Raw genomic sequence first — 27,847 nt, forward strand, 5'->3', positions numbered from 1 at the left:
AAAAAAATTACAGTTCATCTCAAAATCTATGATGTACAATTCTACATCTTAAAAAAATTTCAACTTCTCTCTACATAAATTTTTAGATCCGCCCTTGCCTGTACTTAAACTCGCCAAAAATCAAAAAAAAAAAATTGAGTTTCTATATGGTATTTTTGCATACTTGGAGAAAAGGAGTCATCTCTTATTTACAGAGAAGACAGATGATAGTGACAAGATTTCTTGTAATCTCAAGAATATTTGTTTTGACTTTTATATAAAAGATCTCCAATGTTGCAATTTACATTAAATATTAGGGAAATGCCCTATGAGAGATTGCCCAAGAGGGTCTTTTGAAATCTCCTCAGTGGGTCTAAAGGGTGGGTGTCCCTTAGCTCTTTGTTTAAGAAGGTCTTTTGGGTCCTTTTGCTTAACAGGCTTGTTCGTTTTTTATTTTTCATCTTGTGAGCCCTTTTGAAAATGGGTCTCTTGAGCCAATACGCGTCAACAAGATTAAATAAGATCGCAAAGCATCATTTGACCAATATAAAGAATTTTTTTTTTTTTTAGAAGAAATCCATCTTTGATCTTCTAACCCTGCGAGCCCTTTGTCCGATTTATTGAAATCCCGTGAATAAGTTTTGATTAAATTATATCTTGTAGCTCTAAAGTTCAGGAAAATACAATTCACTCCTCATATTTAAAAAAATTTTACATTGATCTATCAAGAAACAAACACAATTACCATTTTGCCACTGCTCATGCTGTCAATCTATCGAGAAATAGAGAGCATCGTATTTTTATTGTATGTGGAAATATTTGGAGTCTCCAGTCAAAGTGTTCCGACTTCTTTTCTTTTTACTATGATTTCGCAAGCAACCATGAAGATTTCCAAGTAGAAAATAGAAATTATGGCCCACGAAGATTGGCCCAATAAGAAAACTATTGGGCTTTTAAAGTTAGGCACTTCGTCTATGGCATATATTTTATGGGCTCCTCTCTCTGTGACTAAGAGTCGTTCCATAAAGAAAGATGAATAAAACTTTTATAAAGTAATAATGTCATAATTATTAATGATTTTGTAAGGATGCCTGATTGCCTTTTTCTTTGGAAGAGTATGATTCATCAACCGATCGAGATAAAAGAGTAAGATTTCAAATATATATCGTCCGATAATTATGAATACTAGTATATATAAGGAGATGCATGGACAAGAATGGGAGGAGAGATAATCAACCCTAATAACTTGGTGGGAGTTGCATATTAACACTTGGCAAGAACTTTTTCAATCATCTCTTTGAGGTTGTGATGACCCAATAAAACCTAATTTTGAAGAATTCTTCTTTTTTCTTTGGCATATAATCAAAAGATAAAGGCCCACAAAAATGAAGGCCCAAGTAAGACACAACCCAAGAAGAGGAAAGATAAATACACCATTAAGATTGGGAGACCGCAAAGATTGTCAAGAGTCTCTTGAAAACTGTTGATAGTCTCCTGAAGACCTCTCAGAGACTATCCTACAAACTGCCAATAGTTCTTGAAGATTGTCGATAGTTTTGATAGATTGGGTTCTCTCAACAATGATCCACTACAATCTCAGGAAAAAGATGATAAAGAAGGCTTTAGGAGTCTGGCAGGTTTCCTAAAAACCTCCCATTCTCATAAGAAAATTCCAACTAATTAATATGCGAACATGATGCCAAATGTTCATCTAAAAAAGTTGTAATGAATAAGCGTTATTCGTAAGAAGTCATAATTCTGGATACTAAGTTGTTTGCCCTCAACCCCCAAACTCCTTTACAAATAGAAAAACTCACATTTACACTATTAAAACTAATTTAAGAGTTTTGTAAAGTTTTTAAACATTCTCAAGAATTTAACTTAAAAGCATTAGAGTATTTGCCTAAGAATTATCTTGCGCCCTCTAATTGTGTTCTCTCTTGCAAAATTTGGAGTTATCTAATTAAGAATTTCTCGATTATAAATCTATTATTTGGTTACAGTGACAACACTTTTAAAATCTCATATCTAAAAGAACAAAAAACAAACATCATCCAAAAGCTAGCTAGCTTCCAATCAATTAATCAACCTAGCAAATTAATGCTAATTAAACTAGCTTACCAGATCAATGAAATATATAAACATATAGATGTATGGATATGAAACGAGAGGAAGGGGTGTGTGTGTGTGTGGGGGGGGGGGGGGGGGGGGGAGGGGGAGAGAGTCATGTTGGGATAAGAATTACCACATCCTCTCCATGTTCTTCTCCATCACTGCATGGTTTGCATATCATGAAGATGATTCCCAGTGCAGATACCATGAAAGCAACCAAAAGCCATGCCATGAGAAGCAGCCTCCTTACACCTTCCGCGGCACCACCGCTTTTCTTCTGACCTAACAAAGAAGAAGCTGAGCAGCAGCAGCAGCAATAACAAGAAGGCACCTCTTCTTTGCTCCCACAACCAGCACCGCCGTTCATCTCATCATCATTATAATAAGAAGACAGCACTACCGAGTTCGCTGCACTTTGCCGACCCAAATCATCAAGATCGTCATCGTCATCATCATCATCATCATCGCCGCCGCTACACGTGTCTTGTGCAAAAAGCCGGCGGCGGCCTTTGAAGTGGCCGCTTTCGATGGCGGCCATCCGGTCCCTGAGTATCTCCTCCACTGCCACGTCGTTGCTCCTAAGCCTAACCCTACGTTGAAGCCAAGACATGAGAGAAATGAATATGAGAATTGTTTGCTCAACCAGTGTGGTGGGTATAATAATCACTTGGTTTTGGCTTTTTAAGTTGTTGTTTCCATGGCGGGGCCTCTCTACTCTCTTCTGGTTCTCATTTTGTCGCAGGATCTGTGCTGCGCAGAATTAAGCACACTGAGTGTAATTAATTTGTTGGGTATTGTGTTTGATTTGATTTGAACGTGCGCTGTATTGTATTTGACTTCCAGATATGACTGCCCCACGTTGGGATCATCATCATCCCATGTCCCTTCTTTTTTGAATTTTGATTTCCAGATTCGAATATTATATAAATATTATAACCGTTAATCTCTCTCCTCTCTGCTCAATATTTGAAAATAATGGTATCACTACTCATTTCAATATATATATATATATGTAAATAAATTATTATTTTTTTGCAATTATGAATTTATTCTTAAAAATTATATTTATATAAATTACTTTTAATATATTAAAGCCATTTATATAATAATTTTTTAAACCTTAAAAAATAATTTATAAAAAAAGGTACGATTAATTTCTGAAAAAAAAGAGTTATATATTCTATAAATGTCTGTTGTGCAAATAATATTACCGTATCATTCAAATATGTCTCATTTTAATTATATAAAAAAAAATAACCTTACGCTATCAAGATTTAATCTTGAGAACTTGAGGTACATGCAACAATGCCCCATAGCACTGCCAATTTTCATTCATAAATATGTACATTATTTTATCAAGTTTTTCAATAAAATAAGAAGTTTTTCTACTTGGCGAAGATGAAAATCATGATTTTGTTTTGTCGGCAGAGCCAACTACAAATAGCAGACTACCTACTACTAGCTTCCATTAAGAATAGAAGAACAATAGAAAGCGATTTATGATGGAAAAAGTTCCCAGCCTCATCAAATGCCATGTTGGTTCCTTTTAACTCCCACTAAAAACATAAATCCTTAGTGTCTCATTCTTTACCACTAGTTTATTTAACTAAACATTTCTCAACTTTGACAGCACAGCACACGCAATTAGCAGACAGGATGATCGATCTACCTGCGTATTATATATAATAATCGCTCCAAATTGTCCCTGGAATTCCAATCTCGACTTGAGCATCAAACATCTCGAAGTTGGTATTGCAGAGCCAGGCGGCAGGTGCACAACAACTACCAACATATGTATTAACTAAAGTTAATTAAGCGCAAACAGACATCATCGCATTGCATCAAACTTCCCGTTTTGCGAGGTCGGATAAGAGTTAATTTTTGCATAAAAACCTCCCCCTCTACTTTTATCACAAACAGAGCGGAGCTCGCAGTGGACAACCACTTTATAAAAATGGATGACCACCTACAACGGAGACCCATTTCTCGCCGATTTGTTAGGACTAAAACTTCTTCAATCCACAAGAGAATAATACAAAGGTTCAATAAAGTCACCAAATATTAACATAAAAATATCACCAAACCAACAAATCATCCATGCGTCAAGATAAACAAATGAAGAAAGGAATCCCAGTGCACAACCCCCCCACATTGCAAGAATCAGACAAGGGTTGTATTATTATTATTATGGACTAATAATATCTTAATCCAGAACCTATGAAATGACAAAGTGAAACTTTTAAAAGGACAAAAATATTAAAACCGAAAAAGACAAATAAAATAACTTACCTTTAACCATTCTTGCATGAGGGTCGACATATTCAATTTCCTTCCCTTTCCTAGCAATCCTAGTTCAAAACTTGGCATAAGTAGAGCCCTTTTTATATCCTTTCTTTTGGGATGAGGAAGAAGCATTCACGCTACCCATGTTTAGAACTCTTCAAAATAATTAACTCAAAAAGGACCAACATGGAGTTTTATCAGTATAATATCACTGGGCTATTACAGAATTGGATAAATAATATTAATCGGAACTCCGGTAAAAAGCAAGTTAGCCTGACAAAAAAAGATTTCAAGCAAGCTACCCTGTCAAAATCTTAAACTTTTACTACCAATAAAATCTATATTAACCTGGAGTATTATCCAAGAAAAAGGGTTGGGGTAAGTCGGCCCAAGAACCCATCAAATTTCCCACATGATAGTTGCTTTCCATGGTCACCCTAAAGTTGCTAAGTTCTAGCAGCACAGATAAAGAACATGCGTGAACAGAACTGCTTAGCTTCCTTTGTTCGGGTTTGAAACATCCTCTATTATACCTTTCCCGTCCATAGCATCAAAAAAGAAGAAATTTTTAAGGGGATCGCCTTTGCCTGATATTGCTTTTATAACTTCCTGTAAAGTCAACATTTTAAAACATGTCACTAAATGCAAACCATAATTACTGACTTCACACGTAGAAAATTAGAAAGTGCAGAGGCTTTCATATTTTTACCTGCCCAAGAATTCCTCCTACAATGGCACAAACTGGAGGGAATTCTCTTCTACCTTCTATCAATCTTTCAAGGAGAGAATCGGGAATAAGAGACTCATTTATTGACTGCAAGGACAGGTACAGCACCAATAAGAAGGTGCCCAGCAAAATAACACGATGAAAAAATAATCTTATATTATGAACTAGGATATTACTTGTGCATCACAAACTTCCTTCCTCAACTTCAAAACCTTAGGAAGGTCTTCCATTGAAATTTGTCCAGGATTATGCACCTCGGCCTCTTCAAACTTTTCTATGACTGCAAATGTTATCAGACACTTGGATCAATTTCTCAACACTAGAAACAAAAGTAGTATTGCAGAGAGGAAGGACACAAATAAACACTACTATTTTCTTCGCCATAGAATCTAATGAACAGTTATTTGGAAGAAACAAAACACGTTAACTACAATGCAGAGATAACATGACCAAGGACATATATCCTAGCTCCCTTTTGGTTTCAAGTAAAGCATATGAAGTTTGAAATTCAATAAATCCCTATTTAATGCAGAAAGCCTGGAAAAAAAAAAAATGTAGGAGGACCTCCTATGGAGTAATGGGTAGCAAGGTTCTCAGACTTCATAGACCTACCTCTTTCATGTAATCCATTTCCTTGCAGTTTAGTTTCAAAGAGTTAAAAAAGAAAGGAAAATAGTACAACTGCTATACCTCTCATCGCAAAGTAGAGCTTTGTCATTCTCCTAGGAAGGGAGTTCCAAGGCACTGCAATTGCTTCCTGCCAATAAGGGATCTCAGTCAAAATGTTGAATTCCAAATATTTTGAAATTTCAGTGCAGGTTTATAATCATTGATCAGCAAACTAAACAACAATATAATGCTTTACCTAAATGCAAATACAGAGGAACCGGATGCAGGAGCTATTGTTACAATCTACTTAGTGGCCAGGATGATTGACAAGAATTATAATGCACAAAAAGTATTGATTGATAAATCCCCAAGATGGTAGGAAACACAGTAATAGCAGGGTGCTTGAGTAACATACTTTGTAGGGTGTGGCAACAAGTTACTCCCTTGGTTTGATATGGTCTTTGTAGCAGAAGATAGGGAGTGTAATAGTAAGGTCTTTCAAGGGTATAGTGCATAAAGTTCTGACAGATTATGATCTCATGTTAGCCCTCGTACATTTTTTGGATGATTTTTATGTGACTAGGTGCATGGGCTTTTTATTTGCTTTTGGTCCTCTCAGACTTGTCGTCATTTTCTGCACATGGTTCAGCCCCCTTATTGGGGTTCTTCACTTCTACATAATCTTACTTTCATACTAAAAGAGAGAAAATTAAAAGGACATGCAGCAATGAAGGAATGTATTTTCTTCTGTATGCAAACCATGCATTAACACCAAAGCAGAATGAGACTTGTCCTCAAGAAATTTTGGTTTCTTGATTCATAGTTCTGTTTAAGACTTTACTGAACAGAGTTCTGAACTGTCTTCATCAATCAAATCAAAATATGAAAAAAAACATAATTATCCACACATGCAACATATGATTTTAGACACCATCAATGGTATAAAGGGTAAGTTGGCAAATGCATAACCCGTGCTGTTATTTTCATCAAATGAGCTACTAAAAAGAAAATTGGACTGGGTAAAACTTCACCAAGCTCTTAAACAAAACATACCTCAAAACTTGGATACTGAAGTTGGCATTCAGTGGTTCCCTCAAGCTTTTTCTGCAAAGAGATAAAAGAAAGAATTAAATAGGCAAACAGCAACTGCATGAAGCAACAAGTATCCAGCAAAATTTGGTTAAGAATACAGCATAACCTCACCAACAACTACAGTAACACAGAATGTTCAAGGTATTCAGAGATAGGATCTTTCAAAGGGAGATATTGGCTCCAATGCTTTTCCTTTTCTTCTTTTATTCTTGTTAAATCAAACCTCAGCATGCAAGATTTGTAAATAGTTGACAATTAGAACACACTGATACCAGCTTCCAGCACAATAATTATAGTGGTTAATAAGGTTGGCTACCATGAAATCTTAAACTTTACACCTGAAACTACAGGGATATGGAATCATTACAGTAAGACTAAGAAGAGTAATCCACAGCATGGATTTACTATAACAAATCAAAGGTTGAAAGAATAAGGGTAGCTACAGGATTAACAGGTAGGAACCCAAATCAAAAGTTATTTATCCCTTACTAAGGTTCGTATTATGTTAGTTTCTGGTTGGAACAATTAAGCATCAGTATCTGAAGAGAATAATATAAAACTTTAGAAACAATACAACCTAACAAGGAAGAATCAGGGAATAGTATCAATTTGGAATCAAGGAGAATTAGATTATCACCTTTGAATAGGTATAATTCTGCAGATCGACAAATATTTCCCCACAGGAATCTCTACAGTCTACAATATAAAATGCAACGCGCTTTGACAACTTGCGACATTTCTCATTAACCAATTTCTGAAGTAGAAGCAACCACAGAGAGGAAGATAGAGTTAATGGTAGGATACGAGACAAGGACACTATCAAACTGAAAAACATTTAAGAAGAAAAAATGCTATTGTAGAAAGATATGAAGCTTAATCAGAAAAGGAGTTAATACTTTACTTTTGCAGCAAGGGAGGAACAGCTGACAACTACAACATTGAACTTGTCATAGAAGTCTCCACTAAAGCTAGACAAATCCCCTGTGAGAATATCACAAAATCATTTTTACACTTTGCAATTGTGTTGGTGACAACGGTTGTAGAAATTCATAAACAAGACATATTACTTTAGCCAAAAAAAAAAAAAAAAGGAAAGTAGAAAAGACAAAATATTTGAATGCATCCTCAAAACATCAAAACGTCATTCCCCATGCCCAAATCAATGGTCAATTGTGATGGTCATATTGCTTCTCTAGTAAAAAAATCAGCTGTAACTACAGGGAGCGAAAAGGACTGCTGGATTAAACACGAAGGGTGCCTTGTTCTGATATACTTCTGCTGGTTTCTGTTGGCGCATGGTAGTCATTGAAAACAATTCCATATGATCAGGGAAACATGTTCCATTGCTAGTGTAAGAAACACAAGAAACCGTGACACGCAAATCCTAGATGATTCTCAGGTAGGGGATTTAAGTCCTAGAGTTACAGGTAATTTAACTTGAGATTTAGCCAAATATCGATAGTTTAAGGTATAAAATAAATGGGTGCATACCTTTTTCAACAGAAACGGGAACCATAGGATTGAAATCTTTCAAAGAATCACGACAAACCTCAGCAAGAGATTTTCCCAAAAAAGCATTCTCGTCAGGAGGAATTAAAAAGTTAACCGCAATGGCTTCCTGAGTCACTGGGCGATCATCAATTAACGTCAAGCTGCCTACTCCAGCTAAAACAATGTTCTTGCAAAACTGCAGCAACATGTATTAGCAAAATTAACTGATTATGCCTCCAGGATTTATCCAACAAAAAAACAAAATAAAATTAAATAACTGAAGAAAATTATAAGTAACACATGTATGTGTATGTGTTCAAAAAATTACAAGGTATATTTGCTTCGAACTACAAGGCAATTCCTTTTTGTCCTTCTGTTTTCGAGAATGAAGGAATAAATGGAGAAATTTACCTCAGCAACAGTTCCACTGAGTCCACTGACCAGTATGTGGGACTTGCTCAACCTAAACAAAGTCAAAAAGAACGCAGATTTCAACGCGTGAAATGCAAAACTCGTGCATCAACATAAATACAAAAACCAAAATTAAGCACTCAATCCGTAAGATCAAGCTCAAAAGCCAGCGCCATGGAACGTGGAAACAGAATTAAAAGAAGTAAAAAATGAAGAGAAGTACCTTCGCTGAGCGTCAGGGCCCCAAACCCTAATCTGGCGATCATACAAGGCGGTTTCCTGCTCCGTCAACTCCTCGCCGTCCATTCGCAAATTCAACCTGATTACTGAACGACGATGACTACTCGTCCCTTCAACATAAAATGAATGAAATAAAATAAATGTGAGTAGTAGATAGAGAGAGGGAGATCAAAACCCTAAATCAGACGACGCAACGAAGCTACGGTGAGAATGGAAACGAGAATCCGCCTGACGGGTAATCCCGTTCTCGTGGAAAGATAATGGAATCTTGTTAACTCTGTGTCCAAACAGGGGCCAACCGGTTTGAAATTTCAAATTTTAAGATGTGCTCTTAAAATTTTAAAATGTTATCATTAATTTAAGAAGCACAAAATAAATTGCATAAAAACAAAAGTTCCAAAACTAATGTCTCACTCAATTATGGTTCTAAAAATTAACCGTTCATAGCAACGTTTGGAATTAAGATTTTAAGGGGAAAAATAAAATTACTATTTTTTATTTATTTAATTTTATAATTTGAATGCACAAAATTTATATATGTTTTAAATAATTTCAAAAAATAAAAGATATTTTATTAATTATAAAAATTAGTATTACGTAAAAACAAAAATTATAAAATTATAAAATTAATTTTTCTAGTCATAATATACTAAAACTTGATTATATTTGAATTGTTATGTTATTTACATTAAATAATATAACATTTATTCTATGCAGACAAACTCAAAGGAGGGCGTGGGTCATAGCATAGTCATTCCTCCACTCTACATATTTGAGTAGCAATAAATTATCTTTAATTAAAAATACTAGAATATTGTTGAAGTTTTAGGGACCATTTGCAAGGACACTACCTAACAAAACTCTTTGTAAATAATTATTAAAATTGAGGCCATCATTGGCAAATTGCTACAGTTCATGTAAAATGCTAAAATAACATAATAGTGACATTTCTAGAAATATAAGTTCATTTAATGAATTTTCTGTTATGAAATGAAAAACATAAGTCAAATGGGTCATTCTTTCTAGTTATTATACTTTTGTATTATTTTTCCTATTTGTACAATAATTTCGATTATTGTATAAATAGTATATATATATATATATGCACATACATACATGGTGATTGGTGACAGATTGGGTTAAATAAAAAAAAATGTAAAATTTGGGAGCAACAAAAGTGGAAAGGAACAGAACGACTAAACTAAAGGGCAAAGTGGCAAACAGTGCCCCTTAGGCGAAGAAGGGAGCAATAATTGGGAGGGGGGCAATCATAATAGGGTGGGGGCCTGGGTGGGGGACGGCAATGAATGATGATGGGGGGGGGGGGGGGGGGGGGGGGGGTTGGGACTTGGGATGGGTTTCGATGTTAAGACACTCATGATACGGAAATTTAGTGAATTTTTAAATTTTGATATAGATATTAATAATTAATTAATAAATAAAAATCTTAACACTTTATTTAAATTTAAAATTTTATTAAATCTTTTAAACTTTATCGCTAATAAAATGAATTCTACCATCTCACTTAATCTCGAAGCTACGAAGCAGAGACTCAGCTTTACATCAACTCACTCTCTCTCTCTCTCTCTCTCTCTCTCTCTGAGCCAGACAGAGTAAAGGACACTTGTTAAGGGGTTGAAGAGGCGAGGAGAGTTAGGCAATGCGGCACTGCCAAAATTTAAGGCCTGCCACGTCCCAACATGACGTGACCCCTTCTCTCTCTGCCTCTCTCAGCTCAGAGCCTACCTTTTGCAAACAATTATCATTTCCCCTATTTATTTATTTATTTATTTGTATGCCCTATTTGGGAAATTTCTTTTCATAATAATTTTATTATTATGTGAAGAATTAAAAATACTAATAACTAGAATCGTTGCAAGTTTGAGTGATTCCGTCCGTCCTATTTTGTGTTAGATTAATTTTGGGTCTAAAATTATAAACCTAATCATGCCTTATATAAGTAAGTAAATGTGTGCATGATTTGCTCTCAAATAAATAAAATAAATTACGAACTGAACTGATGAACTAAGTTTGATAAACGTTAATCAGATCCGGTAACAGGAAAAAGACTAAAAAGGACAGGGTATAGTGCCTATCATGTGGATGCATTGCACCGGATACTATCTCTCTCTCAACCGGGGCAATGCATGAAATTGCAGTGTCGGCACTGCTCCCACACATACACATATATAAACACATATTTGGTGCAAATTTACGTGGATGCCCCTGTCATCGAAAATATCTTCTTGGGTCCTAAAATAAAAAAAAAAAACCTGTCCTTTAGGAGGGGCTTTGTTTTGTTTGGTTTGGTTTGGAGACGAAATCTTTTTGCTGGAAGTATATATTTCCATTAAAATAAAAATAAGAAATACAACTGAGAGGGGAGGGTGGGTGGGTGGGTATTGTTTGTTAATTATTATTTTCTAACAATAATTATTTTTGGATCAGCCGTTTTGAAGTCAACTTTTTTATTTTATTTTTGTTCCCGAAGGAAACGTGCGCCAAAGCGACACTTAAAGTCAAAAGTCGTAGAAGTATAGAACTAGAAGTTCGCCATCAGTCTTATCTAATTGAAAATATAATAATAATAATAATATTTGTTAAAACTAAAAAAAAATGTATTAACGCACGAGGTTTAATCATACTAAATTCTTATGCATTTCAACATTTTTATAACCACACTTTGAATATCTTATCTTTAGTATTTTGAGTTCTTATAATTTTATTTTTTAAAAAATAATTATATATATATATATATATTAGATCAAATGGGAAATTTATGGAAGTTAATAAAAATATAAAATTTTATATTTTGATAATAAAAAGAACTAGCTTTTAAGGGTATAATATTTATACTCTTAAGATAAATGACTATAGAACGTGATGTATTATTTATTTATTTTTTTTAAAAGAAAAAGTATCATTTGGAGTCATTCTTGCAATAATCAGTTTAAGGAAAAGATACCCAAAGGCAAGACATGCCATGAAATGTGAAACACAAGGCCATACGATATGCCATTGTCTCAGTCGCTATCCACACTTGTTTGCTTCTTTTTCCTCCTCTGTAAAGCTGAAAGGAACAAGCAACCTGTCCCTATTATCCTTCATTTATCATCAACTCTCTCAACTCCCAAGCCAACCACACCTCCTTTCATTTTACTGAAATATATATAATAAATTATAAAAATTGTACACCAAAATACGCCCACAAGCCTTACTCCCTTGTCCTCTTTCTCAATTATTAATTATAACTAGTTTTAACTAAACCATTAAACTTGTGGTTGTTACAACAGTACAGAGTTGACGACGAAAAATCATGGATATTATTTCGGATTGATCGATAACAATAATAATAATAATAATATTTATTTTTTTAAAGGTTTTATTACATAAAGTATCTAATATATATACCTTAATATGAATTTTAAAAATGATAACCATCATTAAAATTAATGTGGAAACATATTAAATATTTTACTCAAATCAAATCACCAATTTGTATTAAAAAAAAAAATCTAAATATCATTGTAATAATGTTACTATTCAAATTTGAAATGATATATTTATTTCGGGGCGGGGCGGGGGGGTGTCTGTGACTGTTCTTTCCTCAGCTTTTGAACTTTGCAATTAATTTTCTGGTTCCCCCTCCAAACGAAACAACCCTCTTTACTCATTTTTAAATGGAATCCATGTCAGGGAATGAATGGCTGGAAAGCTCAACCAGTCTTCTTGACCTGATGCACTTTGTCTGCGAGTACTCTCTCTCTCTCTCTCTCTCTCTCTCCCTCCCTCCCCCTCTCTCTCTTCATCTCTCTCTCTCTCTCTCTATATATATATGCACGCACAGACATAATTTATGCAGTTATAATTATGCACTTCCTTTAGAACGTAGTCGCGCTCTTTGTGTATTAGCTTCCAGTTCTCTGGGTATTATCTCTGCAACTTTGCTTCCTAGTGCTGGTGTTTCTTGCATTGCCTATTCTATTTATGTTTTCCTCTGTGAGGTAAGGGATGGTGATTCTACCCATTTGGGTTTCTAGGTTTTCTCTGTTTGTTTATGTATTTCTGTGTACTAGTTTTACTTTTACGAGCTTATTTGTGAAATTGACAGTTCTAAGCTGCCCGACACAATTTGCCGCGAACTGGGTTGCTAATAATTGCTTGGGTTTCAGTTTCCAGGTCCACTTCTACAAAGTTTAGTTCACTGCTTTTACAATAATTGGGTTTGGAGTGGAGAGAAAAAGGAAAAAAAAATAAAATCTCATGATAGCAAAGGGAGAACTGAAGTGAGATACAATATAATGGATTGGAATTTGAAGAACCCTTCTTGGGATTTAGCTGAATTTGAGCAGGAAACCGTTCCTAACATCAGTCCAGTTAGTGGGTCAAGCAGTTTTGGGGGTGAAATGATTAAGGGGGAATTTTCAGTTGATTTGAAGCTGGGCCATATGGTTACTGAGCGTGCTGAAATTTCACCGGCACCACGTGCTCAAAAAATGGAGCTGTTGCCGGCGAGCTCATCGAAGAGGCCTCGCGCCGTCGGTAATGGAATTCAGGCTGCGTCCTGTCTGGTGGATGGATGCCGTGAGGATCTCAGCAACTGCAAAGAGTACCACAGGCGCCATAAGGTGTGTGAGAAGCACTCGAAGACGTCTGAGGTTACAATTGGTGGCTTCAAGAAGCGCTTCTGCCAGCAATGCAGCAGGTATTGATCATTCAAATTTGTGCAATAATGCATATTTATCAGGCGTTTGAAATGTGGAGGAGTTCAATTTCTTTCAAATATACTGATTTTGGATGCCATTTTTGTGATCTCAACCTCCAATTGCTTGATATGAGTTATAAGGGCCTTACTTAGAGAAGATGTGATCATGGATATAAATGATTGGTGTGCTAAAATTTATGTAGCCAAAGACACAGTGGGATAGAAGCTTGATATGTTGTAACATCCAGTTGTTCTTGTTCTACTTGTTTATTGTGTCTATTCATTAGCAGCATATTGGTTCAGTTACCTAAGAGAACCCATTGTTTTCTCCCTACCTGGAAGGTTTTCCACGGAACAATCATGTGCGGCTTGGATGACTGATTCTGGCTGTATGTTGAATGCATGTTTGATGAAAAGTTATTACAATTCTGACTGTAATTGATTACTAGATCTACTTAGTTCTGTTTTTTTTTTTTTTCCAGCAGTGTAAAGAATATCCCAAATGGTTATCCTGGGGAATCAATATTTTTCAATGTTATTTGCACAGAGAGAAAATTGATGGTTATTGTTTAATTTGGGCTGATATTGTCAACTTATGCTAGATTATAGCATAGATATGGAGGACCATTTAGGATGGTAGCCAGAATGAAGGTCTCATATTGTAGGCTGAAAATGGTCTGAGCTTTGTAGGATCAGCCAAGTGCAAATTCTACGAAGAATTTAATGTTTGCAATCCTTGTCCAGTGATGTTCACAGCATGAGGACACCCCTTTGTATTGTCCCGAGTCTATATTTTCTCATTCAATGTTGCTATTAGCAGAACTCTTAGTTGCTTGCTACTCAGGGTGATAAAACTATAGGGTAGTCCTCACTCTAAGACATCTCGCATGAAAGAACTTGGGTGCCTTTCGCTATCCCAAACTGTAGTTTTCCATCTGACGCCTTAATAAATTTGCAAGAGCCATGATTTGACTATTCTCTATCTACAAGTAGCCAAACAAAAGGCTATTCTCTAGAATCTCTACCTTCAGTTGGGTCTATTTTTGGAAGGATTTGGCCGATGCATCTTAATTTCAATGGATGTTTTTACAAATGTATTTGTTTTCATTTTTTCTGAAATTTCAACTAGTTTCTAAGTTTTTGCATGTTAGTTATTTAAATTGCCTCTAATTTGGTTTTTTACTATATGTTGAATCACTCCAGCATGTATTTTGATCTTTTTGATATACAAAATGCTTCCCCAAGTCTCCGATTTTTTATCAGTATAGTTTTTGCGCTTTCAGTTTCTATTTTACTTCTTTTATATATTTTTTGTTTTTAGAAATGAAAAAAAAAACTTTAAATTATATTTATATATATATAGTTTTTGTTTGTATATGGAATTAATTTTAGAAGTTCTTTTTTATCATTTTTTAAAATTCAGGCACTTTCATACCAGTTTTTTGAGAAGAATTTTTGACACTCAGTTATAAGGATGTTCTTTCTTTCTTTTCTTTTTTTTTTTTTAATTATGAAAAAACATTTTTTTACAATATAGCAAAGTGATTCATACCCTTCACTATCCAAGAGATGTACGCTATGTAGGGGCAAGGTAAAAAAATTCTCGAATTTAGTTCTCCAAAGATTTATGTACCAAATGTAATTTCTTCTATATGTAAAGTCGAAAACTAGGACTTTGGAATGGAGTTATAATTTTGGGCTATAAGTTGAAGAATCTATGAGCATTTTAAAACTGAAAAGAGTTTTAAGATGGTCTGAACTTAATAGGATTATTAACTAGTGTAGAATGTAGGCTATGTTTGGAAAAATGAGTCTTCAGTTGGAAGGAAAATGAAAGAAAATGACAATTTATTTACTACTCTTTTACATGTATATAAGAACATTTCGAATTCCAAACACAGCATTAATGTTTTTGATCTCTTCTAATCACATCACTTTGACTGGTCACTTGGTATTGTCTTGAGTCTATCTCTTCTCTTCTCACTTTATGCTCTTATTAGCAGAATCTCGGGGTTGCTTGGTGCTCACTGTGATCAAACTTGTAGTTAGTGATCACTCTAAGAGGTTTCATACCTGAAAACTTAAGTGCCTTTTTTCTCATTATTCTTGCAAGCATTATTTTTTCTTTGGAAAATTTCATAGGATAGCAAAAGCTTTGATTTGACTAATCTCCATCTTCAGTTAGACTAATCTTGTAAACATTTGGGGAAAGCATCTTTATTTGAAATAAGATTTTGACAATTTTTTCAATTTTGTGTTCTCCAACAATTTAATCCGTTTCTATTTTGAAGATTTCTATTGCTTTTCCTGTCTTTTGGCTTTAGACAGTTCATTCCAGGACTGATCAGTATGTATTGTCATTTTCCATAAAAATGAAAATAAGTGAAAGTAAGTCTTTTAAAAAGCAGAGGAAGCGGATCCACGACCCAAGGCTACAAACTTGAGACATTCTTTCCAGAGTCTTTCTTTCTTTTCATTAAATATGATGTCTTGTCTTTAAAACAATTGATATCCATGTAAGATGTTCTGTAATATCTGGACGTTTCTTTCTTTTTTCTTAATCTTGTTATGACAATACTGAAAAGGTTTTTTTTTTTTTAACTGTTCCATCACATTTTAATAGGTTCCATTCACTAGAGGAATTTGATGAAGGCAAGAGGAGCTGCAGGAAACGTCTTGATGGGCACAACCGTAGGCGAAGAAAGCCTCAGGCAGAACCTCTGTCACGTCTAGGGAGTAGCTTATCTAATTACCAAGGTTCTGATCAATGTCTACTGTATTTCAAATGGACACATACATTTTATGACCATTCCTTTAGATTGTGAATCCATTTTTTTTTTTTTTTACCAAGAATAGCATGGACTCATATAAAATCAATTTCTTTTTAACTTTGTAAGCAGCATGGTTACAGACAAATGAGGATATGCAAGCACGCATGGTAAATGGAAAATTTGCTGAAGAAACCATTTCCTATGCAACCTCCTCCTCTCTCTCTCTCTCTCTCTCTACATACATTTGAAATAGCTACTTTGCAAAGTAAGGATAAGGCTGTGTACAAAGACGACTGTCCTTGATCCTTGCAATGCAGGGAGTTTCGTGCATTGGAGATGCCCTTATACATTGGGAGGCTCAACCTAGGGTAGGGGAAGGTGACTCAGATCCATGACCGCTGAGGCATGGATGCCACTTACCACTGGGCTAAGCCTAAAATTCTTATGAGTCTAACCCGAGAATGTATGTGCCAAATGCTTCATTGAATTGTCTACTTATGGCAATGGTTGCACTAGGGTTGTTCATGACTTCTGTTTGCAGCTACCAGTTCCTGCTGTATTTTCTTTTCTTCTTATGTACAAGGTAAGGTTCATCATACACGAGATGAGCATACCTGTGAGGAGTGAAATGAAAAATTAGATTACTATTCTCTAGAACCAGAAGGATTCTAATTGCCACATTTTGTCTTCTTTATCCGGGCTAGTAAATGTCATAGTGAATAATAAGATTACATTTTTAACCAACAAAATGCTTCGATTTTGACATTCTTTATAATGCTCTTGAAATCTCCTGGCAGCAGGGGACACCTAATTTCCATTGTGCATTTCAGGTGTAAATACCATGATGATCAGAGATTTTTTCATGGTAAAATGTTTCTGAAGAGATATTTTCTTAATTTATGCTCTCCTTTCAGGTACCAGACTTTTTCCTTTCCCGAGTCCAGAATTGCATCCATCGACTGCATTGGCGAATCCCATCTGGACTGGAGTAATGAAAAGCAAACCAGATGCGGAGCTTTATGACCAGAACCTGCATTTACATCTGCATGAGAAGCAAAACCCGTTTCCTGGATCCTTGAGCAGCTATGGGGAACAAGGCAAGCATTTGAGTTTCCTCAATGGCGATGCCCTTGTTCTTGGAAATCAAACAGTTGCAGAAGCTTCAGACTGCCAGCCATTTCTTAAAACGATTGCTGCCGCCGAAAGTGATAGGCCTAACCGTGAAATGTTCTCTGATGGTTTATCAGCTCAATTCCTCACCTCAAATTGTGCTCTCTCTCTTCTGTCAACATCAGCAATGCCAACATCTGGGATCAGTTTGAGCCACATGGTAGCACCCTCTTCAATTCCACTGGGGCATCCCTTAGCCACCGGCCTGCATAAAAATAGTGAAGCCGGCATGGATTCAGCTCCGCTTCATAATGCCGGTGAAACTGATGTCCACTGCCAGGGAATGTCTCACATTGTCCGGGATCCTTCCTCTGAGAATGAAGCCTCGCCAACGCTTCCTTTCTGCTGGGAATAATGAAGGTGCCCTGCTACTCCACTCTTTGCTAGTTGTTTTTAATGATATCAGACCCTGGAACTCGTTTCTCTCTCAACCAAAAATTGTTTTTTTTTTGGTTTCCTTTTCTCTAGGTGTCTTCTTTTGCACACAAGTGAATATGTAGTTATCTTGTTTCTGCAAATGCGTGATCTGTTCCGATTACATTGCCATGGCCATTCTTTTGCTTTTGTTTTCTGTCCTGCAATGAAGCTACTACATTGTACTTGACAGAGTTTTAACTTTATAAATCAAGGTGTTCACAGAAACCATGTATAGGTCTAGTTCAAATTCGTGAAAAAAAAGGCAGGATATAGGCTCCTGTATGATGATGTTTCTTCTCTATCTCCAACTACTAATGGAAGTAAAACCTGCATATACCCCCCAAGTATCATTCTCATTGTACTGAATTTCTTTCCTTCCAACCTTAGCATTCATGTTCATGTTTAGATCACTCTCAACATCTGTTTGACTCTAAACCAGCTTTCCTAATCAATCAAGTTCTGGCCAAAACGTTACCATCTTTGACAAAAATGCCTAGCCTCCCTGCAGCCGCCCAACTCCAAGCCCTGCCCTCAGGTGAATGTGCAGCGATCCAAGACTCGGGGTTAGCCCAATGGGGCAAATTATACGAGACATCACGTCTCTTTTATGTCTCTTTAACCAAGTGGTTTTGTGATGAGGTTAAATTTATAAATAAATGTAACAGAAAGTTAATTGTAGCAAATTTGCAATAGATTTTATAACAGAATAGGACATGGCAAAATTAAAATATATATATATCTTTTAATTATTCAATTAAATCTGTGAAAGAAAACATATTTGTTTCAAATTTGCAACAAAACAAGGCGTAGCAAAATAAATAAAAAGAATAGTTTTTTAATTACTCAACAAGCCATAGGGTGCACCAGGGGTCGAAGAGCCCATGGCTTAAGTACAATAAGGAATTAGCTAGTTTTGGTTGGTGCTGATGATGATCACATAAATTAAAGTGTTAATGAGGGCGACGTGTTTGGGCAATATCAACAGCGATTGCCAGTCGATGATTGTGCATACATCATCAGATTGGTCGGCTTCTGGCGCTGCTGCTGATCAACCAACCGCCAAGCAATTCGAGGCGAAATCGGAAGGGGTATTATTCTTCTTCCATAAACAAGCATAGCGCTGAAGCTGGACGTGGTCGCCGGCGCCGGCAACAACCACGTCTGGTTTTCCGACGACTTGCTCACCCAGTATTTGTTGTCGTAGCAACACTTTATGTGCACTAGTAGTTGTTTATAGCTTTGCACCAACTCCAGTACGGGCTCGCAACCTTCTCTCCAGATAACTGGAGAAGCCCACTGTTCTCTTGGCCGCCATTCTTTTTACTGTAACGCAGGTATTTCTGCTTCATCTCTGATTTCAACACCACAAACCTTGGCGGCTCCATTTCTCTCTGCATTGTATTGTTACCTGGCCTGATCTGAATATATATTGATCATTTTATCTCTACTCAAAAAAGTCAATTTTGCCCTTACGGGTGGAATGGGTTTTTTTCCCATTTTCCCTACCAATTCGGACCAAAAGTCATTATTCATATCAAATAGGTGACAATGAAAAATATCAACAGAGAAATTAAAAAAAAAAAAACAGGTCTCTCAAAACGGAATCTTACATGCATATTCGGCCTCTCACTAGTAAGAACGTAATTGATAGTTGGCCCAGTGATTAATTAAGGTGTTAAGCAGGCAGCCAAACTAAACGTGCTACTGTTAGGTAAATTTAGTACATACGGTAACTAACGATTAAAAAGAGTGATCCTACAGGCCCGCAACGTTTTTTAGGCAGCCATTAAATTAATTGGCCATCGTCACCTCGCTCCCGGCCGGTCTTCTTCCCTTAATAACAAAAGAGCAGGAAATAATTACAACTTGTTACGCTAATATATATATATATATATATATATTGGATTCCGCTAATTATTTAATGAAACATATGATGTATATACCTTGAAGCTCTTATTAATTAAGGCTTAAAAATAAAAATAAAAAAAGTTAGCACAATCGATCTGATTAGGTATAGGGAACACGAGCTTAATTATATATTACTAGTCCATTAATTACATTAAAAGGTGCCATATATAGAATGCACCAGGCCGGGGTACAAAACAATACACAACATACCCATAGCTTAATCATATAATTATTTCAAGCTCTGATGCACCGGGCCCCCAGTGGAAGAAGGCCGATCATTGAAGAGTTATTTATGGAGCACACTCACAATGTGCACAGCTAGACAACGTGCATGCAAGCATTAATGAACTAATTAAGCTAGTTTTGGATGGCTGATGATGGCATTGTTAAGTTAATGGCTGATATTCGGTTTCATAGTGAACGTTGAAGTAATTGACGCCAGTGTAAACCCCGTCGTCCATCTTCGCTATTACAGCTTCTCCATTAGGAAGAAGGTCGCGCTGCGTGTATCTGAACGGAACAGTACTGCACCTCCCTTTCGTCCCAGAATTTCTGGTGGGAATGGGACCAAATGCTAATGCTTCCATCGCCATTGTGGAAGATCTCGTTCCTCACTTTCTCATCGCCAGTGTCATCGGAAGAAAATTGAACATGTGGGTGACCCTTGATCAGAGCCGGCCCAACCAGTTTGGGGGCTCCGGGCAAAAAAAATTTTTGTGGCTTTTTTAAAAATATTAAATTTTTATAAAAAAAAAATAACACATTTTTTTAAAAAAAATTCATCATTTCATTAAATTAAAAAAAATAAAGTTCAATCCACTACAAAATTTGTTCATTTTTTATTTTAATCAATTACATAATTGATGTCATTTTATTTATTTATTAATTTTTTTAAAAAAATTAAAAACATCTTTTAATTTTACTAAATTTGTATTCAATATCAAATTCATACTATGGGTAAAAAAATATTATTGGTAGATCTACATTAATTCAATTATTATAATTAATTGTTATAAATTAGATGAGTAATTTAATTAAATATTAAAAATAATCTAATGATTTTTTTTTAAATTTACATTAGACCCATGAAAAATATATTATAAATTTATATTATACTCTGTCTCAAATCATCTATGTTAAATAAAAATAATTAGAGATACATGGTTGAAAAGTAATAAAAAAAAAAAAAACTAACTTAACTGTTAATCAATAATCACAACCCAACAATTAACAAATTAAAGTCAAAAAAATATCTAAACAAGAATACAAAAACCTGAAAAACAACATATATTATACACTCAAAAATAAAAGTTAAAAATAAAAAAAATCAAAGTTATCGAACACAGATGTTATTGTTGCTATCTGCAGTTTGTCAAAGCGACGGAGCCTGAAAATTGAAGTTGAAGGCTTGAAGTGAGGGTATAAATCGTATTGTGAGTTTGTGAAGATTGAGTCTGAAGCCTAAACTCTGAAGCAAACAAGCAAGCACGAGAGGGGCACTGAGAAGTAAAAAGAAGAAGTAAACTAAAAAGTGAAGAAGAAGAACATGCAGTAAGCCAATGACCCAAATTGCAAAAAGAAGAAAGAATAGAAAAAAATAGGTTTAATTGGGATTTTGAGAGAGGGGGGGGGGAAGAAAGGGAAGAAGAAGTGAAAAATGAGTTTAATGGGTGGGTTTAAGAATTGGAAACTGTGAATACACTACAAAATTGGGTAGACAATTGTACAAAATTGGGCAAACAACTGTACAAAATTGGACAGAGAGTATAGGAAGGAAATATAAAATTAGTATTTTGTATTTAATTTTTTAATAAAATATTTATTATTAAAAAGTAAATATATATATAAAAATTATAAAATTTAGAAAATGGGCCCTTTCACAATTGGGGCCTTAGGCAGCTGCTTACTTGGCCTTACAGTAAGGCCGGCACTGCCCTTGATCCACCGGGCGCTGAGATATTGGCCATTGTCGCCCTTGAAGGCTACTTGTCCCAGTGATTCTGTGGGTGGCCCAGTGATCCTCTCATTCGCATTTAAAAATGTGTTTAATTGCACATATTTATCATAGAAAATATATAATTATTATATATTTTTTATAAAAAATAATCCAAACACTCTTAACTTTTCTATGAAAAAATATGTATAGTACAAGCATTTAAAGTTTTTTTCATGGAATTCATTTTTCAAGGGGTGTGGTGGTTTTTGTTTTGTAGGCAATATTATCTAGAATTAAATTCTAAGTAATGTAGATTGGAAAGTGAAAAGTGGGATGAAATTTCAATTCTCACCCCACCCCCTAGGAATTCTAATTCCTTGATTTTAAGGAAAATCTCCACTTTTTGAACTAAAATGGAATTCGAATTTTATGAAAAAAAAAAAAATTGTTTGATAAAATTTCTTATAATTTGGGTGAAAAATAAATTTCACCCTCATTTTCTATCCCTATCAAATGCACCCTTCATTGCTTGACAATATATCTTTATATATCAAAGATATGCATAAACTCAATAAAAGATTGAAATGTTAGAAAATATCAGTATATATACTATCGAACTAGTAATTAAGAAGAATACTTTTACGGATAAATCTATAAACGATCAAATTATTATCGTTACTAAAATTTCTGAAAATTAATAATCTAGAATGTTCTCTAGAGCTAGAAATCACAATTAATTAATATGCACAACAACTAGTAAAAAAAAAGTATTTTTTTAGGGGTAGACCTGCAATTTGAAATTTTACTCTTACCATATATAGTAGGATTCCGTTAATTATTCTGTGCTCGTAAGATAGCTGTATCATGAAACAGTAGATATATTATAGTGGACTATTTTCTCTTGATGCAACTTGTATAAGAAGGCTATAAGCCCATGAACCTTGCTTTTGGTGAGATGTATGGATGGTTTAGGCTTAAATAACATCAAGACTTAATACATATCCTATTCAGCATATTTGGTCTTGCGGGCACCTGGGTTTGGAATATGCTATTTGTAATTGGATGCGTGCGTGCGTGTCCTATTTTATCATTAATAAGATTTGCTAATTTATAAACAAAAATAACAATAACAGAAATTTAATTTCATGGGTGACATCAATGAATATTGTCCTATAACACCCCCCCCCCCTCTTTAATTGCTTGAAAATCAAGTAAGTATCTCAAGAAAATTATAAAATTTTATAAAATTATATGTATTTTGATGGGTCAATCAAATTATTCCATTGGTAGTAACACATCTCTAACATTAGTAGTCCAGGATGTCTTCCAAGAAAAATCACATTAACAATACGACTAGTAAAAAAAAAAAAAAGTATTTTCATGTTAGGTAGACAATGTCAAAGCATCTTAGAAATTTGATTTCTACCACAATTGAATGCCAAATAATTATTGTGTTTGTAAAGTAGCTACATTACAGTGAGTTATTTGACTTGATCCAACTTGTATAGGAACATGACTTAAAACATGTTTTTTAGATGTTGTTAGATAGTTGTTATAGGCCTAGGTAACAACAAATCTTAATTAGATATTCTATCTAGGTAGCAAAAAAAAATTAATTAATTAATTAGTTAGAGACCAATGATTGTGTCCTATAAGGCACCCATTTAAATGCTTGACAATCAAATTTAGAACTTCAGAAAATTTTAAAATTGAACAAAAGTAATAGTGTATTCTCTAACTAGTATGAAGTATTTTGATGGGTAGACTCATAAATTAAGAATCAAATTGTTTGATAGGTAGGAAATCAGCCTTCCTTTAATTATGTTGTGTTTGTAAATAGGTATATATTGAGATGCATATTGTAGTGCACCATCTATGCCTGATCCAGAGTTGTATGTGCCCATGACGGTTATATAGTTGGTATACTCATAGGTAACAAGACATTCTAATACATAATCTAACTACGTAGCAACAAAAATAATTAATATTTTGTAAGACTCAATAACTTTGTTGTAATGACTCGGGTCTAAATTATTGGTCATTATTTTTAATATGTGTGATATATTGATACATCTTGTTATAACTTGATCAATGTGATAAAAATAGAAATTCTTTATATGTTGAAAAGTCAAAGGCAATGAAAAGGGGAGATTATGTGTGTGGGTGTGTGTAGAAAAGTCAAGAGATTATGATGTCTATGTGTGGAATAATCTAAGTCATGAGGGTTGAATAATCAAAGGTTAAAATGGTTGAAAAGTCAATGAGGGGACCTGTGGGAGGGTTGAAAAGTCAAATGAGGAAGGTTTGAAAAGTAAAAATTCTCGTGAAGGGATATATTTGTAATTATGCTAAAAGGGAAAGGTAAAATTGGGAATGAATGGGGGAGTAGTTGGAGGTGGCATGCAAACCACTCATCTCCCTCTCTTTCTCCATGTCGCATTATTTTCTTCTTCTTGCTTTCTTCTCTCTCTCTCTATTGCTTTCTCTTTCTCTTTTATTTTTTTTTTCTTCCATCATTCTTTTCTATCGGAGTTTCAAGAGGTAAGAGTTTAAGCTTCTAGCAAATTGCTTTTTCTTTGGGATTTCATCATCAAGGCAAATTCTCTTTTCTTTTCTATTTTTGGTGCAAGTTCTTCTTGTATCTCCTTTTGGTTACGCAAGTTCTCCTTGATTATTTCTTTCTATTTTGAGCACATTTTGTTTCCTCCATTGCTACAATATCTTGTCTTTTGATAAAAATTGGTCTATCTTTTTTATTGCAAACATTTTGCTAAATTTCTTAAAAATAAATGGGTCTTCGTTGAGGTTTCATTTAGGGCTTGATTTACTTCAAAAATCTTTCACAAAATGGTATTTTGTTGGTTAGATGCAAATGTTGTTGATTTGCATTATATTCTTTCGTTTGTTTTCATTTTTGGGTCTCAAGAGTCAACTCTTTTGAGTGAAAGTCGACTTTGTATGTTAAGTTCTTTGCTGGGTCAACTAAGTTGATGTAGAAGTTGACTTTCTTTTTCCAAAAGTCAATTTTTTAGAAGTCAACTCTCTAATTTCAAAAGTCGACTTTCCATTTTCAGACTGTGCACTTTGTACTCCTTAAACCACAATTTTTTATCCCGATATCGGAATTAAGATCTTTTTTTTTTTTTTTTTTGTTGCGACCCTAACCCGATAATCTTCATTTTAATATAGAATTTGGATCATTTGGCCAATTTTTGAACTTGTAGAATCCCTATGAAATTCATGCTTGAATCTGGAAATCTCTATTTCTTCATAATCCAACCATGTCTTGATTTTTGGAACATAACTTTTTGTAGAGATATCCAAATTGAAATCCATTTTTTAACCCATAAACTAGACTCTTTAAGATTTGTTTTGGCATAATTTTTGGATCATTTGGGTATGTTTTGAGCCCGTAGTAACGCTGCCAATCCTTGCCCAAAATCTAGAATTTTTCTAGTTCGGGTAGTTTGCCTTTCTCCGATTTTTTGGGAAATAAATAAATTTCTTGAGATATAATTTGAGTATGGTTGAGAGCCATTAATAGGCTATGCGTTTCTTCTTTTTAAACAAATTTCTTAGAGAATCAAAGAAGTCTTATTAAGCATTTCTTATTGAATTTTTATTCACTAGCCAAGGTGGGCTTGTTTCTCCCTATATTTTTTGTGGAATGATGTTGTACCCTAATAAGATAAGTTCCAGATGGTCGGTATTGGGTTGGTTGTGTAACTCTACTTATGACTGCTTTGCATTGCTTTATGTTACTATATTGCTTCGCATAATGATGTTGAGACGTGGGTTACATTCACTTATGTTTGTATGTGTTGGGGGTGTGAGCATTGGCATGACATAATTAGCTTATTGAGTGTTGAATTGTGTATGATAGGCGAACATATGCATTTAAAGCATTTGCTTGTGTGAATTCCTACGTGAGCGTAGCATGGCTTGATGCTTGACTTATAGGGGTCTTGCCATCATGTTAATGTTGCAAAAATCATTACATTCCTTATGTGTTGCGTTACATGGAGAAGTTGTGGGTAATGATGGAAATGAAGCGTGGTTTCCGTTGATATGTGATATAAGATCTTGATATACGAGCTGGGGGCTCGATGCGATGTGATTGGGGGCTCGATGCGATGTGATTGTGAGTGCTTTTGCACGTGATAATGACAATGATGGATTTTAAAGCCTTGGGCTTGATTTGATAGCATGTCCTTGGCCACTAGCAAATTTGTATATAGGGTTTTGGACACTAATGTATCCATTTTTCGTGGGTCCCAAGAACCATATATGTCCATCTATGCATTTATACTTATAGCTTGGATTGTTTCATATGAGCACATGGCATGGTGTGTAATATGGTATATGATATGGCATGAATTGTGTGTCGTTTATGTAAATGGGAATGACGTGTGTTTTCAATATATAGTGTAATATGCATAATGTTTTAAGGAAGTCTAGCCATATCCATTTTTCATTATTTTTATATACTTGCTGAGCCTTGTAGATCACCTTACTTTAACATCATTTTAGGTTAGGGGGAAAGGCAAAGTTTGAGGTTATTTCCAGTGGCATTGATCTTTTTGGGGTAATTATGTGTACAGAGGCAATCCCGACCAGAAAGATCTTTGGGGATTTGAATTTTCAGGTGTAAAGGAATATATGTTATGTTTTGTTAGATCTAAAGTGCACCTTTTATGTAATTTGGAGAATATGACCTTAGTGGATGTATCAAATGAATTTGATATGTATTATGTTTCCGTCGTATATATATGTATATATATAAATCAAGGAGAATTTAGGAATGTCCTTATTTAAATTTTTAAGTTATGGCTTTCAGATTTCGGGGCGTGACATTTTTCTTTTAAGATAACCAATTAATCCTTGACAATAAAGTATGTACCTTAGAAAATTTTGAAATTACATAAAATATAAATAAACTCTCTGACAAGTAAGAATAGTCTATTTATGAATCTACCCATAAATGATTAATTCGTTTGATTTGTAGTATAACCACTCACCAATAACAATTCAGAAAATTTCTAAAAAAAAATTACAATTTAATACACACTATATCTAGTAACAAAATAAGGCTGCGTTCTCTCTTTACTATTTTCAAGTTATTTTTAATTTTTAATTTTTTAAAATAATGAAAACGCGTTCTCTTTGGTGTTTTTAAAAATGTATTTTTAAAAATAAATAAAAAATTATAAAAAAAACTCAAAACAATAAAAACTGATTTTAAGTGTTTTCATCTAAAATAAACTCTAAACTTAAAACACATTTATTTATTTATTTATTCATATTTTATTATTATAATAGAAAAAAATATTACAAAATTCATTAACTTTAAAATTATATATTTTTTAATAATATATTAACATCAAATATTTTTAATTTACTGAAAAATCAAATTTATTGAATAAAATATCATTAAAAAATTATTTTCAAAATTTCAAAGAGAATGCGTTTTCTAAATTTCTGTTTTGAGAAATAGTTTTTCAAAATAACAAAAAGAAAGCATTTTTAATTTTCTAAAAATAGACTATCAAAATAGAAAATTGAAAATGAATTCAAAACTCAAAACTAAAAATTAAAAAACAAAAAGAATACAACCTAACTTTTTAATGAAAAATACTACTTTGATACTTAATTTTAACATTTAAAAAAACATTCATGAATTGATGTATTATATTATCTATCATATTAATATAAATATACAATATATTAATATAAAATGTCATTCAAAATATCAAAAATTAGTGTCCAAGTAACATTTTTAAATTTTAATATAATATTTATCTTAGATAGAAACAAAAGTAATTAATTTCATGGGTGACCTAATGATAATGTCCTATAATGCTTAAAAATTAATGCTTAAATTCACATAATTTTTTTTTTTTTTGAAAAATGTGATATCTACAAATAAGTTTGATAAATAATCATTAAAAATTATCGTGACACAAATAAATTTGTAATAGTTGTATTCAAATTCATAA

The 27,847-nt window shown here is 34.1% G+C and overlaps 3 protein-coding genes across 6 annotated transcripts; 1 reads left to right on the forward strand and 2 right to left on the reverse strand.

Moving 5' to 3' along the window:
• Positions 1-2,203: 2,203 nt before the first annotated feature.
• On the reverse strand, positions 2,204-4,520 carry LOC127795976 (uncharacterized). The gene is made up of 2 exons (XM_052327981.1): positions 4,381-4,520; positions 2,204-2,681 (listed from the first exon to the last, which is right to left on the reverse strand). The coding sequence occupies exon 2, from the start codon at positions 2,627-2,629 to the stop codon at positions 2,204-2,206; it is 426 nt and encodes a 141-aa protein (XP_052183941.1). The 5' UTR covers positions 2,630-2,681; positions 4,381-4,520.
• A 71-nt stretch (positions 4,521-4,591) lies between these two features.
• Positions 4,592-9,251, reverse strand: LOC127795974 (SUMO-activating enzyme subunit 1B-1-like). 2 transcript variants are annotated; one of them, XM_052327979.1, is made up of 11 exons: positions 9,120-9,251; positions 8,928-9,023; positions 8,705-8,756; positions 8,294-8,489; positions 7,704-7,783; positions 7,440-7,556; positions 6,764-6,814; positions 5,792-5,858; positions 5,278-5,381; positions 5,084-5,188; positions 4,592-4,983 (listed from the first exon to the last, which is right to left on the reverse strand). In XM_052327979.1, exons 2-11 carry the CDS (start codon positions 9,008-9,010, stop codon positions 4,867-4,869), a joined length of 972 nt encoding a protein of 323 aa, XP_052183939.1. In that variant the 5' UTR covers positions 9,011-9,023; positions 9,120-9,251; the 3' UTR covers positions 4,592-4,866. The 2 variants fall into 2 exon arrangements, with proteins under 2 accessions (XP_052183939.1, XP_052183940.1); XM_052327980.1 differs by having other exon boundaries at positions 8,928-9,030; positions 9,120-9,169.
• Positions 9,252-12,549: 3,298 nt separating this feature from the next.
• Positions 12,550-18,192, forward strand: LOC127795586 (squamosa promoter-binding-like protein 18). 3 transcript variants are annotated; one of them, XM_052327361.1, is made up of 4 exons: positions 12,550-12,698; positions 13,117-13,649; positions 16,273-16,406; positions 17,335-18,192. In XM_052327361.1, the coding sequence occupies exons 2-4, from the start codon at positions 13,246-13,248 to the stop codon at positions 17,943-17,945; spliced, it is 1,149 nt and encodes a 382-aa protein (XP_052183321.1). In that variant the 5' UTR covers positions 12,550-12,698; positions 13,117-13,245; the 3' UTR covers positions 17,946-18,192. The 3 variants fall into 3 exon arrangements, with proteins under 3 accessions (XP_052183321.1, XP_052183322.1, XP_052183320.1); XM_052327362.1 differs by lacking the exon at positions 12,550-12,698 and adding an exon at positions 12,718-12,948 and having other exon boundaries at positions 13,056-13,649; XM_052327360.1 differs by lacking the exon at positions 12,550-12,698 and adding an exon at positions 12,718-12,948.
• The last annotated feature ends 9,655 nt before the right edge of the window (positions 18,193-27,847 follow it).

The sequence above is a fragment of the Diospyros lotus genome, chromosome 2, assembly GCF_014633365.1.
Source record: "Diospyros lotus cultivar Yz01 chromosome 2, ASM1463336v1, whole genome shotgun sequence".
NCBI lineage: Eukaryota > Viridiplantae > Streptophyta > Magnoliopsida > Ericales > Ebenaceae > Diospyros > Diospyros lotus.